The sequence below is a fragment of the Gracilinanus agilis genome, chromosome 2 (genome assembly GCF_016433145.1).
Source record: "Gracilinanus agilis isolate LMUSP501 chromosome 2, AgileGrace, whole genome shotgun sequence".
Classification (NCBI taxonomy): Eukaryota; Metazoa; Chordata; class Mammalia; order Didelphimorphia; family Didelphidae; genus Gracilinanus; species Gracilinanus agilis.
In genome coordinates, this window is record NC_058131.1 from 93,502,445 (window position 1) to 93,520,336 (window position 17,892).

General features: G+C 35.8%; 1 protein-coding gene across 1 annotated transcript in view; it reads right to left on the reverse strand.

Annotated features, from left to right (window-relative positions):
- Positions 1-17,892, reverse strand: part of SRBD1 (S1 RNA binding domain 1) — a 337,404-nt gene that overhangs the window by 212,752 nt on the left and 106,760 nt on the right. The window contains exons 13-15 of the mRNA XM_044663288.1: positions 16,418-16,575; positions 8,731-8,821; positions 7,330-7,437 (exon numbers count right to left, since the gene is read on the reverse strand). Of these exons, the coding sequence (XP_044519223.1) occupies positions 7,330-7,437; positions 8,731-8,821; positions 16,418-16,575 (357 nt within the window). The remainder of the gene's footprint in view (positions 1-7,329; positions 7,438-8,730; positions 8,822-16,417; positions 16,576-17,892) is intronic.

Consider the following 17,892-nt stretch of genomic DNA (forward strand, 5'->3'; position numbering starts at 1 on the left):
GGATTCGAGGTAATCACGCAACATCTTTTCAGTCCACCTTTCTTATATCTTATATCCAGGTTGAAGAATACTGAGAGAGATGTAGATGAACTGTATTCAAGTTTCTGAAAGAATGTCATGGGGAAGGAGAAATTCCAATAGCAATTTCTGGGACAGGTAGGTAACGCAGTAGATAGAGTGCCAGGCCTGGAATCAGAGAAACTCATCTTCCTGAGTTCAAATCTAGCCTCAGATACTTAACACTTAGGTGACCCTGAGAAAGTCACTTAACCAATGTTTGTAAACAACCAAACAACAAAATTACCTATTATCTTTAGATCAAATACAAACTACTGTTCTAACTTTGAATACCTTTCACAATAAGACTCTTACCTATCTTACTTACCAGGCTATTATTTATTATTTTCCTATTTGGTTGAGCAAAAATACCCTTCATTCTCTCCTTGCCCATATACTCATATACAATACTCCATCATCTCCTGCCTCTGGATCTTTGCATAGTCTAACCTCTGTGTGGAATGGGCTTTCTTCTCAATTCTACCTCTTCACATCAACAGCTTTCTTTAAAGCATCTCAAGAGACACCTTTTATTTGATAGTTTCATTGATTCTATTAATTACTCACCTAGACCAGTGCCAATTGCAGAAAGTATAAGCACCTAAATAAATAGATATTCATTGACTGATGGCTACAAGTGGCAGGGAGCAGATCTGGGCTCCATAAAAGAGAAACTTGCTAATAATTAAGGTTATCTAAAAGAAGAATGGTCTAGACCTGGATAATTTCCTTCTATTTTAAGTCTTGAAGAAAAAGTCCAATAACTACTTGTATTTTTTTGGAAGGAGGATACTCTTTCAGGTGTATATGGACTAGATATCCTCTGGGTTCCTTCCAATTCATAGATTCTATGAATCCTAGCAAAAAAAATAAAAAAATGTTAAGTATTACTATTATGCCTAGGGTGGTAAATAGTTTACCTAAAGTTATATTACAATTATTAGTTTGGACTGATCTGAAAATATTCACAAAAATTGGGAAAAAAAGAAAGAGAATATAGTTGAGGGCATGTTCTGAACACAAAAACTTATTTCATATAATAGCTGAGGAAAAAGAAAAGAATCCACGTCTGTATTAGGTGTTCCCATTAAAAAGACAGTTGCCCTATTCTGCCACTTTTACTTCATTAATGGTTTTTAATTGGATTAAATAATAACCACATAAAAGTTTATTGAATATGTGGGGGGAAGGGGAAACCATGATGAGACTAGCAATAAGAAAACAGTAGTCTCTAAAGATTTTTCAAAAATTAAAAACTAAAAATATCACACAGAAAGCAATGGGAAAAAGTATGGTGCTATAAGTGGTTTTCATTCCTTATATAGATTGTCTATAGTTAGTGTCTCTACTTCCTTCCCTCTCAGTCTTCTTAATTCTCTGTAGTCTGGCTTCCAACTTCATCATTCAACTGAAACTGACCTCTCCAGTTACCAATAATCCCGTAATTAACAAATCGAGTGTCTTTTTCTCAACCTTTATCTGTCTTGATGCCCTCTGTAGTCTTTTAACACAATTTGGAGGTAGGTGGGTGGCATGATGAGTTAGGCCTGGAGTCAGAAGGACCCGAGTTCTAATCCACCCTCATAGATTTAGTAGCTATGTGGCCCTAGGCAAGTCATCATTTCATTTCTACACATCACCTATCTTCCGGGGATATTATGAGGATCAAATGAGATCATAATTGTAAAGTGCTTAGCATAGTGCAATGGTAGGTGCTCAATAAATGTTTATTTCCTTCCTTCTATAGCTCTTTTCTCAATGCTTTCTTCTAAGTTTTCATGAAACTGCTCTTTCCTGATTTCCCTCCATGACTGATCTGTGTAATTTATGTCTGAACCGCAGAACTACAATTCCCAGGATCCCACTCTTTCTCATGTTCTGTGCTAATGTAAGCAGGATATAAATTTTGTGTAGGCCCGCCTCTCGGGCTCTCTTCCTGTGATCCCGTTTCATGGAGGTGATGTGAGGTGAGTGGCAGGAGAATCTGCTCACGTGGCCTTATATTTTGTTAGATAATTACCTTTTTATTCCTTTACTCCAAGTGATTATTAATAAACTTTATAAAATATAATATTTGGAGTATTGGACATTAATTTTAATCCTACAGATCACTTCTCAGTCTCCTTTGCTAGATCTTTATTCAGATCATACTCACTAACTAAATGTGTTCCCCAAGGCTCTATACTGGGCCCTCTTCTATTTTCTCTCTATACTATCTAGGTTGGTTATCTCTTTAGCTCAAATAAATTCAATTATTATCTCTATGCAGATGATTTTCGGATGTATTTCTATGCAGCTTTAACTTTTATCCTAATCTCTAGTCTCAAATCTCTACCAGACTACTATAACTGAAAAACTCAACATGTACAAAACTAAACCATTATCTTTATTCCCAAAGCCTCCCTTCTTCCAAGTTTCCCTATTTTATAAATCACTACACCAACCTCCTACCCCTCAGCCTCTCAATCCAGATGTCATTCTAGATTCCTCCTTCCCATCTCCTTTCTCTAATCACCTGCCATGTCCTATGAATTCCACTTTTCCCACATATACCCTCTTCTCTCCTCTGGCTCAGTAGCCCCCCTGGTGCATGCCCTTACTACCTCACAGCTGGACTACCACAAAAGGCTGCTTCTTGATCTCTCTACTTCAAGTTCTCTCCACTTCACCCAGTTTATCTTCCACAAAGCTGACAAACCGATCTTCCTAAAGAGAAAGTTTGGTCATGTCACTTCCTCTCCCCATATTCAACAAACTACAGTGGTTTCAGATCACCTTCCAGATAATAATAGTAGCTAATATTTATATAGTGTTTACTATGTACTAGGCACTTTACAATTCTCTCATTTGACCTTCAAAACAACACTTAGAGGTAGATACTATTATCCTCATTTTACAGATGAAGAATCTGAGGCAAACAAAAGTTAAGTGACTTACCATAGTAAGTAAGTATCTGTGCCTGGGGAACTCAGTACTTCCTGACTCCAAGCCTAGCATTATATCCCATTTTGCCACAAAGCTTTTAAAGCCCTTCATAACTTGGCAACCTCCTATCTTTCTAGTTTTCTCATACCTTACTCTCAAGTACTCTGAGATCCAATAAAACTGATTTCCTTGCTATTCTTTGAAATAGACACTTAATTGCCAATTTCTGAGTACTTTCCGTGACTAAAGGGCTTTTGTCTTTTTTAATTATTTCTTACAAGAGATACCATGAAATAAGAATTAATTCACCATCAAGCAGCCAGCATACCAATTATTAAAACTTCTCCATAGTTATGAAAAGCAGACACACACACACACACACACACACACACACACACACGGCATATTACTCAGATCACATTTAAAGTGTTGATAGCAAGAAAGAACTTCCTCTCATTTGGCATAGTTTTCAAGAACCTGGATCACTTCAATGCTATAAAGGACTAGAGTGAGACAAAGAATATAAGGCATAGGTATATCAAGATCTAGACTTTTAGAAGAAGTAACAACATTGATGAAATTAAAGAACTGAAAAAAAAGAAAAATTATCATTTGGTAATAAAAACCATTAACTGAATGATAAAATAACTACACCAATTTGGTCAATACTTTAGTCACTAATGTATCAAATATAATTTTTTTCATTCTTGATATTATGTAAGATTTAACATTTTGCCCTTTTGCACAAAATTGATTCTGAGTAGTGTAAGGATGGGATTTGTGCAAGGGGGAATGGGACAAAAGGAGCCAGAGAAGGAGTGGCTGACAGTTGGTGACAGTTAATGGCAGTTGAGACAAGAGGGAATTCTGGGTAATTCTCCAGAGGAAGGAGGAGAGAGCTGCGGACTGGAGAAAGGGAGGAGGTGGACATCCCAGCTCAGATCCAGTCCTGAGGGCTTCCTGAGGATCTTTCTTTGGACATTGAAACCAGGATTCCCTGGTCAGCCATTCTGTCGCATCTCACCAGACTTCAACCATCAAGTCAGCAAAATTTTTGGACTAAATTTTGGGAGCGATCTCTTAGTCTCCCCTTCACTCATAACCCAACCTTGCTGAGAGACCCTTTCCGGTCTAACTTACAATTACAGAAAAAGATAGAAATAGGAAATAAAAATAGAAACAGAAGGAGAATAGGCAGGGGGAAAAGCTTAGGAGTGGGAGCCATTAAGGTTTCCAACTAAGCAATGGACTCCATAGAAATAGAGAAGAGGATACCCCAAAATCCCTCTGCCCTTCGCTCCTTTTCCCCAACCCCTAAATTTCCAATAATAAAACTCATTCATTAGTCAGATAGCATTCCAGAATGCCCAAGAGACAATGAAGGGGAGGGGAATCACAGCTTGCTCTGGCTACCTCCATCTTGAAGCCAGACCAACCGCTGTGAACTGACTGACCTCAGGGTAGGCTTGTGTGAACCCCGCCCCCATTCAGAATTGGATTGGGGTACCCCATGCCTCATCTTATAGGGAAGCCTTGCCCCCCAACTCCTGTGGGGCAGTATGACCAGGTCACCCAGTTTTGGGGTGACACCCCCTCAAAGTCTCCAAGTGTATATTTGGTGGGAGGGGAGAACTAGAAGAGAGTCTCACTTCATAGACTCTCTCTCTCTCTCTCATTCTATCATAACATTGGTAATTGGTAAAATCTCATTATTATTACAGTAGGATTCAAATCTCTAGGAGCAAATATTGAGAAATAGTTTCACATTTCAAAGAACTTTATCTTTACTACTGCTTTTAAGAAGACCTTATTATCCTCCTCCAAAAAAACAAAAAAGAGAATATGGAAATTCTGACACTATGCTAAGGAAAACATTTTTTGTTGTTTTTTTTTAACCCTTACCTTCTGTCTTGGAATCAATACGGTGTATTGATTCCAAGGCAGAAGAGTGGTAAGGACTAGGCAATGGAGTTAAGTGACTTGCCCAGGGTCACACAGCTGGGAAGTGTCTGAGGCCAGATTTGAACCTAGGACCTCCCATCTCTAGGCCTGGCTCTCAATTCACTAAGCTACCCAGCTGCCCCCTGGAAAACATATTCTTAACAGGGATGGAGAAAATTTTTCAAATGTACTAAACAAAATAATGTAAACTTCTTACCAAAAATAAAAATTGTTCTGGTATTTAATGTTTAGATATTTTAATTCACTATTGTGTTATAGTACACCACCAACGTATTTACACATTAAAACTTTGTTCCTCAATTGTTGGTTATAAAAACTGTCTCCAGATATTCATGACTATAAATAATGTTGCCAAACACCACTAATTAACTTCTCTGTCTTTTCATAATGTTTTAAAATATTCCCACTAATGGAATTATTGAGTCAAAGAGTTTAATAACTTCTGTAACTCTTACAGTGCACTGACAGATAACTAGCTCAAAAAACACTGTACCGATTGTATTCTACTTAAAAGATTTTCTCCACAACCATACGAGCACTGAATGCTACTGGTGTTAATTTTTTTGATGTTGAGCTTTAAGCCAGACTTTATACTCTCCTCTTTCACTCTTACCAAGAGGCTTCTTAATTTTTTGTTGCTTTCTGCCATTAGAGTGGTATTGTCTGCATATCTAGATTATTGATATTTCTCACAGCAACCTTAATTTTGGCTTTTCTATTGTCCAGCCTAGCATTTCACATGATGTCCTTTACATATAAGTTATGTAAATGAGAAGCCTACATACAGCCTTGTCATACTCCCTTCCCTAAATTGTTCTATGCTCAGTTCTAAATGTTCCTTCTTGATTGCATACAGGTTTCTCAGGAGACAAGGAAGATGACCTGGTATTCTCATCTCTTTGAGGCCTTTCTACATTGGTTGTGATCCACATAGTTGCCTTTAGTGTAGTCAACTGATGGAGATGTTTTTCTGGAACTCCCTTGCTTTCTCCAAAATCCAGTGAATACTGGCAATTTGGTCTCAATTCCTATGCCTCTTCAAAAACCAGCTTGCTCTTCTGGTATTCTCAGTACACACACTGCTAAAGCAGAATCTTAAGAATAACCTTACTGGCATGTAAAATGAGTGCAACTGTTCAGTAATTTGAACATTCTTTGGCATTGCCTTTCTTTATATTTAGAATATAAACTGACCTTTTCCAATACAGGGGTCAAAGTTAAGTCTTCCAAATTTGCTCACATATTTTTGAGTGCTACACTTTAATGGCAACATCTTTTAGGAATTTAAATAGCTCGTCTGGAATTCTCTTATCTTTACTTGGCTTATTGTAAGCAATGCTTCCTAAAGTCCATTTGACTTCATTTTCCAGGATGTCTGGCATGTTAAAAGATCTTTCTTGTATAGTTCTGATTATGCTTGCCACTTTTTTTACCTCTTCTACTTCTATTAAGTATCTACCATATTTGGCTTTTATCATACCCACTTTTATAAGAAATATTCCCTTAATATCTCTCTTGACTTTCCCATTTAATTCTTTCCTTCTATTTCTTTGCATTGCTCATTCAAGAGAACTTTCTTATCTCTCCTTGCTATTATCTGGAATTCTGCATTCATATGGGTATATCTGTGCCTTTATCCTTACCTTTTGCTTTCCTGCTTTTTTCAGCTATTTTAAAGCTTCATCAGACAGCCACTTTGCTTTCTTGTTCTTCTTTTCCTTTGAAGTGTTTATTGTTGCTGCCTCCCATACAATACTGTGAAATTCTATCCATTGTTCTTCAGGCACTCTGTCTACCAGATCTAATCCTTTAAATCTATTTCTCACTTCATTTCCCATACATATTATGTGTACACTGTTATATTAATTGTCAGTTCATGTCCTGTCTAAAGACTTTTAGAGCTTACCTATAAACATGATTTAAATAAATCTAATAAAAGGGCAAATGAAAATTGAATGAGAGAAGGACTTCTTCTTTAAAACATTACTTTAGTCAAATTATAAATTATGTCAAGGCCACACAAGGCAAAATTTGTAGTTCTAGCAACTAATCTACATTTCCTCAAATCTCCCTTTACTTATAGTGGGGAATGAGATAATGCCAGGCTTAAATTGTGTAAAGCTCAAGGAATCCTGACTTTCTGCTGCTTTCAGCTATTCTAAGGGCTGATCTGATCCATTCCATTACACACTGTTCTGGGAAATATTTTTGGCCTCATTACATTACATAATACAACAACTATCAGTAATATTGATAAGAAAATCTGACAGAATAATCAAATAAAAAGGGGAAATGTAAAAACAGTGGAGAAAGATATTAGAAGTATCCATTAAAGTACAGCCATGACCAAAATGTTTTCTGAAACAAATCCTAAAGCATCCTTACCAGTAAACAACATCAAGTGGTGCAAAGTATTTTTTCATTATCAAGTCTGCAAAGTAAGCTTCTGTTTCACGGCAGGCAGTCCCATTTCCAATCACTACAGTGCTACAGCTTTAAAAAGAAAAAGAAAAAGTCTCATAAAAGTAGCAAACTAAGGTCATACCTTTACAATCAGCAATTAGAAAATGTGTTCCAGAGCAAACACTCTTTAACAGATGACTGTATGTTAGTATATACCCTGTGTTTTATCTCATGCTAGTTAAAGGAAAAGGATATGGTACAAGTAAAGTTTTCCTCCAAATGGTATGAGAAAATGATGAAAAGGGGACTTCTTATCCACATGCCACATATTACCAAGATAATCAGTTTTCTTTTTGCTTGAAAACTTGACAACATTAAAAGAAGTGACCATTAAAATGCTACCAAACTAGAGTCTGAAATCATATGGCATTAAATGGTCCTAAACAGAGAGTTAAAAATGCCACTTGATCCAAGAATTTCATAATAATTCCAAAGGTTCAGTGTCTATTGAGATCCTAACACTACCAGGAAAATTTTTCATCTGTCAAGGATGGTCCAGTCTGGCAATAAAGCGATGGACCAAATGATTTTGCAAGATGTTTTCTCAACTAAAGATTCTATTACTCTAAATTTTTTTTTCTGTCCTTTATATATTTTCCAGATGTCTGTGGTAATATACAGTATTTTATACAGTATTTCTCCTGCAAAAGACATGTGCTCATAAGAACAAGTATCAAGTCTAACATGATACTTGTTAATAGTCAAAACAAACCCAAAAAAGTACAACTCTCAAGAAACAAGGTAATGTGTAGCAGCTAATTGACTAGAGATCCAGGCCTTGACATGGGAGGTACTGGGTTCAAATCTGGCCTCAATCACTTCCTAGCTGTGATGCAAGGCAAGTAACTTAACCCTCATTGCCTAACCCTTAACATTCTTCTGTCTTGGAACCAAACCACAATACTGATTTTAAGGCGGAAAGTAAGGATGTTTTTGATTTTTTTTTTTATTTTAAAAAGAAGCAAGGCATTCAAAAATCACTAAGGAACTTCATATCTAATCATATGACTAGCCATGTTTTCAAGGAACTTCTATAGCTTCTATCCATGGCTCTGGGTACAATGAATCTATTCTTTAATAAAGTACATGAGAAAAGCTTAAATAAAAAAATAAAATGAATAAGCTACTAGATACAATGTCCACCTTTAATATACAAAAATATCTCCTTAGTGTTTCTAAATATCCTCTCTTGAGACATGGTTTTTTATGTGATGCCTTCTCTCCAATTTTATGAAGCCTCTTCCCACTTTTACACCCACAGCTTTATAAGTCTTCCTTGTTGGAATAAGTTACAAAAGTACCCAGTAAGTTATGTTTTCATACTTGAAATTCAGCAAAAGTCTTTTAATCTTTTCTGCCTCTCGGAATCCTTGTCCCGAATGCAAGTAGACGACATCGGTATGAAGTATTTGACCTTGGAGAAATGAAAAGTGAAAGTCATTTTATTACGATTTAGAAAACCAAAGACATTTTCAATTTGGTAAGATCAAGCTTAAAATTTGGAAAGTTTTAGGAGAAAAGGAGAATGTTTAAACCCTCTATTTTAAAAGAATTATATTTATATATAAATTTAATGAGTCCTTTTTTTACATTGAATTTTTATTTTATTTTTTCTCAATTACATGTAAACAAAAATTTTTAGCATTCTTTTTTTCATTTAGAGTTCCATATTCTCTCCCTCCTTCCCTTCTCTGACTTCAGGAGGCAAATAACTACTTGATAAGGATTATAAACACACAGTCAAGCAAACTATTTCTATATTAGCCATGTTGCCAAAAAAAAGCAAAAAAAAAGAATAGAGAAAGTAAAAAAGTATGTTTCAATCTGTATTCAAACTCGATCAATTCTTTCTCTGGAGGTATATAGCATTTTTTATCATAAGTACTTTGGAAATATTTTGGATCACTTTAGTGCTGAGAATAGCTAAGTCATTCACAGTTGATTATTATACAATATGCCTATTACTGTGTACAGTGTTCTCCTGGTTCTGTTTATTTCACTTTGTATCAGAGTTCATAAAAGTCTTCTCATGTTCTTCCGAAAGCATCCTGCTTGTCATTTCTTATAGTACAATAATAGTCCCTCATAATCATATACCACAACTTCTTCATCCACTCCCTGACTGATGGACATCCAATTTCCAATTCTTTACTACCCAAAAAGAGCTGAGATGAATATTTTTGTATACATAGCTCCTTTTTATTCTTTGATCTCTTTGAGGTACAGCCCAAGTAGTGATAGTGCACAGTGATAGCACTTTAGGCATAGTTCAAATTAACTCCAGGTCTTCTAAATTTAAAATCCTTATACAATGACTAATAACATACTACTGAAGGAACTGAATAAAGTCAATTTTGAAATTTTTAATACAAATAATAACAAAAGAAACAGAAAATTACAGCTAAAAGTAATATTTGCTTCCTGGTTCTCCTAAGAAAGGAAATTAGAGGAGTTGGCAAACTTGGGTTTATCATTCATCAAAGATGATTAAGAAAACCTTATTTTATGCTTACTGGATCAAGATGTGATCAAGATGAACATGGGCAAAAAATAATCTTAATAGAACTTCAATTTTTTGCTCTCAAATTTGATGTAGAGGACAAGAAGATAAATTTTTAGAAGAATTAAATAAAATGTAATAATATTCTTCAAATTAAGTATACTTTAAAACAGTGATTTCAACAGAAATTTGAGCATAAGAAAGGAATGAAAAAAATAAATTGGAAAATATGGCTCAGGAGCAACAAAAAGGAGACTCATGATTTGTGAATGACATAGAAGCCTCAAGCCTATACATCATTCACATTTACTTCAAGAAGATCTTAGTAAGCGGTAAATATAACATATAACAAACAGCATCACAAAAAATTAAATAAGCTAATAATAGTTAACACATGATTTGTTAATATTTGCAAAGCACTGAACACTTATTATTTCATTTAATCTAGACAATAACTCTTGAGAGAGGTGACATAAAATTATTATCAATTATTCTATAGATAAAGATCCAATTTCTGAGGTTATATAACTATCCCTAGATTACACAACTATTGTCTTATACATGAAATCAAGTCAAAAGCATCTTTTAACTTCTTACATGCCAAGCACTGTGTTAAGCTCTGGGTCTACAAAGATAGGCCAAAACAATCTTAGACAGACAAAAACTAGTTACTAAAATATAGAAGTCATTTCTGAATTATGTTTCTGTATGACCAGACCATCAACTTCTTAGAACAAATATCAAAATCAATACCAATATCAAAAAATAAAGATGAAATGAAGACATTGTAATTAAAACAACTTCAGTTCAACACTGGAAAATGGATAATGGAGAAGACTATTATCATTTGTGTCACAGACTATTACCATTTCCTATGGAATTGTAAGCTCAGGTATAACAATCAACGCAATAAAGAAATTCCACATAAAGAAATTAAAAGAGTTTAGAAGCCAATTTAGTCAACACTTAATCCTCTTAAATGAAGAGACATAGAAAACAAAGACAATCCTTGTTTGCAATATAAACTTCTTTGCAAAATTTTATAAAGGAGAATAGGTAAAGATTATTAGTAATAAAATAAGAAGACTTAGGTTACCTTTTAACTGAAAAAAAAAATCCATCACAATCTCCTATGTCTCTCTCCTACTCCATAACCTCAATACTCTTCGACATCATTCCTATCTCTTTTAACCTTGGCTCTAGAGTCCATGAACAGATAGGCTAACTTGTGTTCCTAAATCAATCCCCTTCTACTTCTTACATGAGCCTGCTTCCTCAATCACTTCCAGGCCTTTTTCTCACATTAGAACTTTTCTTCTTCTCCATTGGCTGTTTCTGAGATGCTCAGAACCCTGGCCAGATGTTAATATGATCTTGTTATTCCCTATCTTTTTGTTTTCTCCTTTGAATATCATTCCACACCTCCCACTAATGGCTTTCAACCAGATATCTGATTGAAACTACTCTCTCTCCAAGCTACCAACAATTTCTTAAGGGCTAAATTAACAGTCTTTTCTTAATCCTCATTCTATTTTATATCTTTGAACATATTAATACTGTTGCAACTTCCTGTGAGAGGCAGTTCTTCAGAGTTCAAGTTCCAGTTGGAGTTGGAGTTAGAGACTGGTGAAGGATTTGCTTCTTGGACCTGAGACTGAATTTGATGAGAATGCTCTTGAATCTCTCCCTTTGAACTACCACATGGGTGACTGAAAAGGCTGACTTCTTTCCTGACTTTCTGGAGAGGCAAGCCTCCAAAGAGGCCCTTGTTTTGGAGAAGGCCTCATGGCTGGAACCCTTGCTTTGGGGCCCCCTTTGCTGGGGACTCTGAAGCCCTGCCTGGTTCGAACCAGGCAGGAGTAATTATCTACTCTACTCTCTCATTACCCTTACTTTCATTCTTTCTCCTTTGGTAAGTAAACTGCCATAAAAAGCCATTCTAACTTGAGTAATATATTTTTGTCAACCACATTTTTATGCATTTAGTCCAATCTTAATTTTAACCCTTACAGGCCATGTCCTAGGCCATCTTTTCTTGTTTCTCTATACATTCTAACTTGATCTCACCAGCTCTCCTAAATGAATTCTTTATCTTTAAGCAGATGACTCTTTCTCTCTCTTTTTTTTTAAACTGTTACTTTCTGTTTTAGTAACAACTCTAACACTGGGTTCAGTGACTTGCACAGGGTCATACAGCTAGGAAGAGTCTAAAGTCAGATTTGAATTCTCCCAACTCCAGCCCTGACACTATTCACTGAGCCACCTAGTTGCCCCACAAATGAGTCTTTAATCAACATATCAAATCCTAACATCTCCCCTTTAATTTCAGGTGTGCAAAATCAATTTCCTCCTAGTATCAGTACCTAAATTACCTGTAAATATCATAAATTAACAAACCCAAAACAGAATTCAGTTTTTCCTGAAATACACATCTCATTATGGTTTTTAGTTTCTGCTGAAGATACCACCATCTCTTCAGGAATTCAGACTTATAAACTAGAGAATATCCTTGACAATCTTTATTTTTTATATCTCTGTCCTATTATTGCCAACTCCTTTCAGTCTTATCTTCACCAAATCTTTCTTGCCCATTCCCTTCTCTCCAAGCATCCACAGAAACAATCTCTACTCTAGCTTCAGGGTCTCATCATCTCTCTCCTCCACCACTACAGTCACATTGCCTCCACTCTCTCCCCTCTGCAAGTCAAGGTTCATATACTTGCTAAATTAATTTCTAAAACACAGATTTGTTTGTGTCACACCCCACTCAAAGGACTTCAATGGCTCCCTATCATTTATAAGAAAAAATGGTAAAACTTTAGTTCCCCCATTTTAAAGCTCCCCATAACTGGAATTAATTTATTTACCTGTCTTATTTCATGTTACTCCCTTTAATGTAAAGTTCATTCCAAGAAAATTTCATACTAACTATCCCCAAATTCTCTCCTTAGATCCTTCAGGTGTCAATTCCTTCATGACACCTTTACTGATCTAAATTTTTTGTGTTTTTTCCTTTTTGAAATTAATTTGTATTCAGTTATCTATATGCATGTTGCAAAAACCTCTTGAAGAATAAAAGGTCCTTGAGGGCAGAGGCTATTTTTTTGGTCTTTATGTCTCCCTACAGTGTCTAGCACAATGGCTTGAACATAGGAGGAATATGAAGGCAGAGGCAAAATGGTGGAACAGTAGCAGGTAGAAGCACAAATATCCCCCATGACTCCTCTACAAAGATTTAGATAACTGTTAAAATCATTATCTGGGACAAGATGGATGCCACCTTGAATGACAGGGCTGGCAGTTGAGAATTTCAGAATGTCCCAGGTGCCATGAGCCAAGGGCAAAAATTGATTGGCCCAACCCTATAAATACCCCCAAGGAACAACAGTTGGGAGCTCAGATTTGAGCAAGCTCTTTGGAGCAAGGTCTTGGGACGGAGGGAGGTAAAGGGTGGAAAGGGTAGGCCTGAAACCTGTAACCTGTACCTGACTGAGAGAGAGCTAGTGATCAATCAACGCCATTGATATTAGAGCTGAGAGAGTATACTGATTCATCTATCAACATCAACATCAATAGCCTTCCCTAATCTCTGGCTTGGCTGAGGCCAGGTCAGGTCAGAATTAGGGAGAGGGTGAAGACCTCCAGTTTCTTCAAGCCTAGCAATCTCCAGATATGATCAACAATTAGATTAACAGCCAATCAATTAGCAATAGGGTTCCCAGATCCTCAATCCTGTTACCTTGTTTTCCTTACCCTATTAATAGATTCAATATAGTGTTTTACCAACAAGTACGTTTCCTAAGTGGTTATTATATCAAAGCTCTTGGGAAGAAGAGGTCAATACACAGTCAGATAACAATGTTTCCAATAGCCAATCAATAGCCTTATCAACAACTAATCCAACCTCAGGTTGGGACCTAAAGAGGTTAACCATCCATCCAACCTCTCAGGGATCCCCAACCTGGGCAAACTGTTAGAAGGGAACAACTGACAGGTTTAGTCAATCAAGCTTATCAGGGAGGAGAGGCATACATTACATCAACAGCAATTGTGAGAGGAGTGTGTTTCTCCCTCACCAACTATAGCCAATTTTGGCCTGAGCATACAATCCCTCCTCCATTCATTCTATGTCTTAGATCTACATATACCATCAATTAATTATCAAAAAGATCCAGGAGACAGAGATAGAGGATAGATAGAGATATATTCTATTCTACCATCCATTTCATTTCTTTTTAACATAACACATGAGATAAAGTCATCATCAGGAAATTCAAGAAATAAAAAAATCACAGTGAATTATTTTTCTAGCCTAAGAAACCAAAAGGAGTCAGCAGAGAAGAGTATACTGATTCATCTATCAACATCAACATCATTTTGTTGGAATGGAAACTAGGAGACTAGGAAACAGGTCTGGCCAGGAAAAGCAGAACAACATTTTAACATAGGGCTGGACTGTGCATTAGGACAAAACAAGTATCAGACCATCATAAGAAGGAGCTACCTACTCCACAGTGGAAAATAACTACTACTAACAGCTCTACTCTTCTGAACTCAAGTCATCCAAGAAATACATCCAAGACACACTGAGAAATGGACTTGTGCCAAGGGATAGCATTCAAGGTTGAAGCATGGACTCCCTTCCTACTGAGCAAGGAACAAGATCAGAAGGAAGCATCAGCTATGTGTAGCTCTGACCTCAGGAATGCAACAAGGTCACAGCTCCAGCAACAAGGTCACAGCTCCAGCACCAACAAGTCCAAAGTCTGCAGAGGAATAACCAGGGTAGGAGTCCCAGACCAAAAAGGAGCCTGCAGATCTGTCACTCTGAACCATCAGAGCAAATCTAGTAAGCATCTATTAGTTTCCAGTGACCCAGGTGCACAATCTTGATTTCATCCTTGCCTCTTCATTGATCTTCACTACACATATCTAATACCTTGCCAAAACTTGCTATTTTAACCTCTACATCTCTACATCTGTCCTCTTCTTTCAAATCATGCAAATACTATCTTATTCTGGGTCCTTATCACCTCTGGTCTGGATTCTTGCAATAGTTTCCTAAGTAGCCTTTGTGCTTCAGGTCTCTTCCTATCCCAAACCATCTTCCACACAAATTCCAAAATCATTTTCCTAAAAATGAGATCTGATCATGTCATCCCTCTTCCCAATATTCTCTGGGGAAATCCCATGACATGTAGGATCAAAGATTAAATTTCTAATATACATCTGAAGGTCTTTACAACCTGTTCCCTCCTTGCCTGTTCAATCTATTACACATTCCTCCCCTTCGCTTATATCCTAAATGACATATATAAGTTCATTTTGTATCTCCATGGTTATACACTAACTGTACCTTATGTAAGAAATGCACATTCCCTATTTACCTTCTGTTAATTCCTAGTTTCCTTCAAGTCTCAATCAAGCACCTTTAAGTGAATCACTGATTTGTTGTTATTGTTCAGTAGTTTCAATCATGTCTGACTCATGATACCATTTGGGGTTTTCTTAGAAAAGATACTAGAGTGGCTTGCCACTTTCTTCTCTAGTTCATTTTATACATGAGGAAAATGAGAGAGAGTGAAATGACTTCCTTAGATTCATACAGGTAATAAGTGTCTGAATCCATATTTAAACTCAGGAAGATGACACTTCCCGACTTCAGGTCCAACACTCTATCTACTGAGTCACCTAACTGCCCTGAGAAATATTCTTTAAGAGTTACAACTCTCATATATTTCCCTGAAATAAGAATATTCATCTTTAAAAAAAGAAGAATTAACAACATAACAAATCAAAGAAATATGGGTGGTAAGCATGAAATCTGGCACATAAGTGTCACAGAATTATCTAATGGTACCAGCTCAATCTGATTTCATCTGGTCAACACATTCTTAATTGGCCTAGTGTCAGTAAAAGAAAAAAAAATGTTGCTCTAAAAAAATGAAAATCTTTGAAAATTATTGCTTTTCCCAAGTAATTCACATACCACTGTAACTCATCTTGAATCCAAAAGCAATGTGACTGTACCTTAGTTGAAAGGTGTGAATATTTTAAAATTTGCAATTCCTATCATAAGAGAAAAAACTTACAGATTCCCTTCTTTACAATTCTTCCTAAAATACCTTATATGACATATACCATCAGAAACACAATGATGAGCTACGATGCAACTCCAAACTCCAACAATAAACACATATAACAAAATCTTGCAGAACTATATTATCTTTTGGTACAGTAAAAAATGAAAATGGCCAATTAATGCTCAACATCCTCAGGTAAAGGGAAAAATGAAATGGAACAAAAGGAAATTTTAAATTAACCAATATAAGGGATAAAAACAACATCTATAATACATATCTATCAGGAGTTTTAGGAACCCTGATGAGATAATAAAGTTGTTGTTTCAAACTATTACAAAACTCTCAGCTAAAATGTATGAGTATAATCTGTAATATAATTATTATATTTTATATTTACTATTCACAGGAAATGTTGAGAGGCACTCACTGGTAGGAGAAATAATAGCTAATTTGCAGCCATGCTTGTAACCAGGATCCACTCCCATCAAGGTTCTTCCTGGAACAGGGCTTGTTAGAAGCAGCTGTCTGAGGTTTCTTCCAAACATCATTATTGATTCTTTCTCTGCATCTGATGTGAGTTTTGATCTTAGAAGCACAGCAACACCCAAAAAAATAAAAAATAAAAATTAAGTTTTCCTTTTTTCCAACCTATAATTCTCAAAAAATTTGGCACAGTTATTCATTCTAAGATTTTAATAGAACAAATGGATGTATTGAGGGAAACACCAAACCCAAGAATTATTTTAAGTATATTTTACTGAGAAACAGGATAACCTAAGAGGGATAGAGACATGTCCTAGGGAATCCTGGGTTCAAGTCCTCTCTATTACCCATATTGGCTATGTCATCCAGGATAAGCAACAAATTCTTTCATTACTCCAAGCAACCTTATCCAGGTGCATATTTGTACTGATAAAAATATTTCTCAATATTTTCATGATCAATAAAACAATGTTGCTATTCAGTTGTTTCAGTCAAGTCCAACTATCTGTAAACCCATCTGAGGTTTTCTTAGCAAAGATACTGGAGTGGCAAAAAAAAAAAAAAACCTTCTCCAGATCATTTTACAAATGAGGAAACTGAGACAAAAAGGGTTAAGTGACTTCTCCCGGGTAACCCAGTTAGGAAGTGTCTGAAGCTGGATTTGAATTCAAGTATTCCTGACTCAAGACCCAGCTCTCTATCCACCAAACCACCTAACTACCCTAATAAAATCAAAGATTAAGTCAAGAAATATTTTTGTTCATCATTGCATTACATGAATTTCATTCAAAAAAGATTCTTCTAACTATAAACTTTTTAGTTCTATATTTCCTCCTCCCAATTCCTTCTCATACAAAGTCACTATGTGATTTTCTGAGGGGAACCAGGGCTGCACGACATATCATAAATTAAAAAACAAATACATTGTTGTGCTATAAAAGCAAAATCCAAGAAGAAATAAACAGGAAACTAATAATGAGTAAACAATATGACCATTCCAAATTGTTCATTAAAGTAACTTATCAAATTTTAAAGTATCTTCATTCACATTTCTTTTTATTATTCATTCACCTTTCCAAAAGAAGACTAGATGAAATGATAGTGACTGATTACAAAACTGAAAGCAGTGGATAGTGGTAGTAATTGAAGACAGGGGCTTGGAAGGCTGAGAATGAAAATAAGTGAGAGTGTGAGGTAGTCAAGAAAAGATGTTGTTATAGAGTTGAACTAGTTCATTAAAGGTTTTAGTTGGGAAAAGGAGGTAAATGTAGCCAGTGCAATGAGTACATCAATGAATTTTTCTCCTTTTCCATATCAAAAGGAACACAAAGTTCTAATATGACCCTTAAAAAAAATTCTTAAAAGTAAAAAAATGGGAAATTACTCAAAAGAGGTTTGAAAAAAATTTAAAAGTTTTAG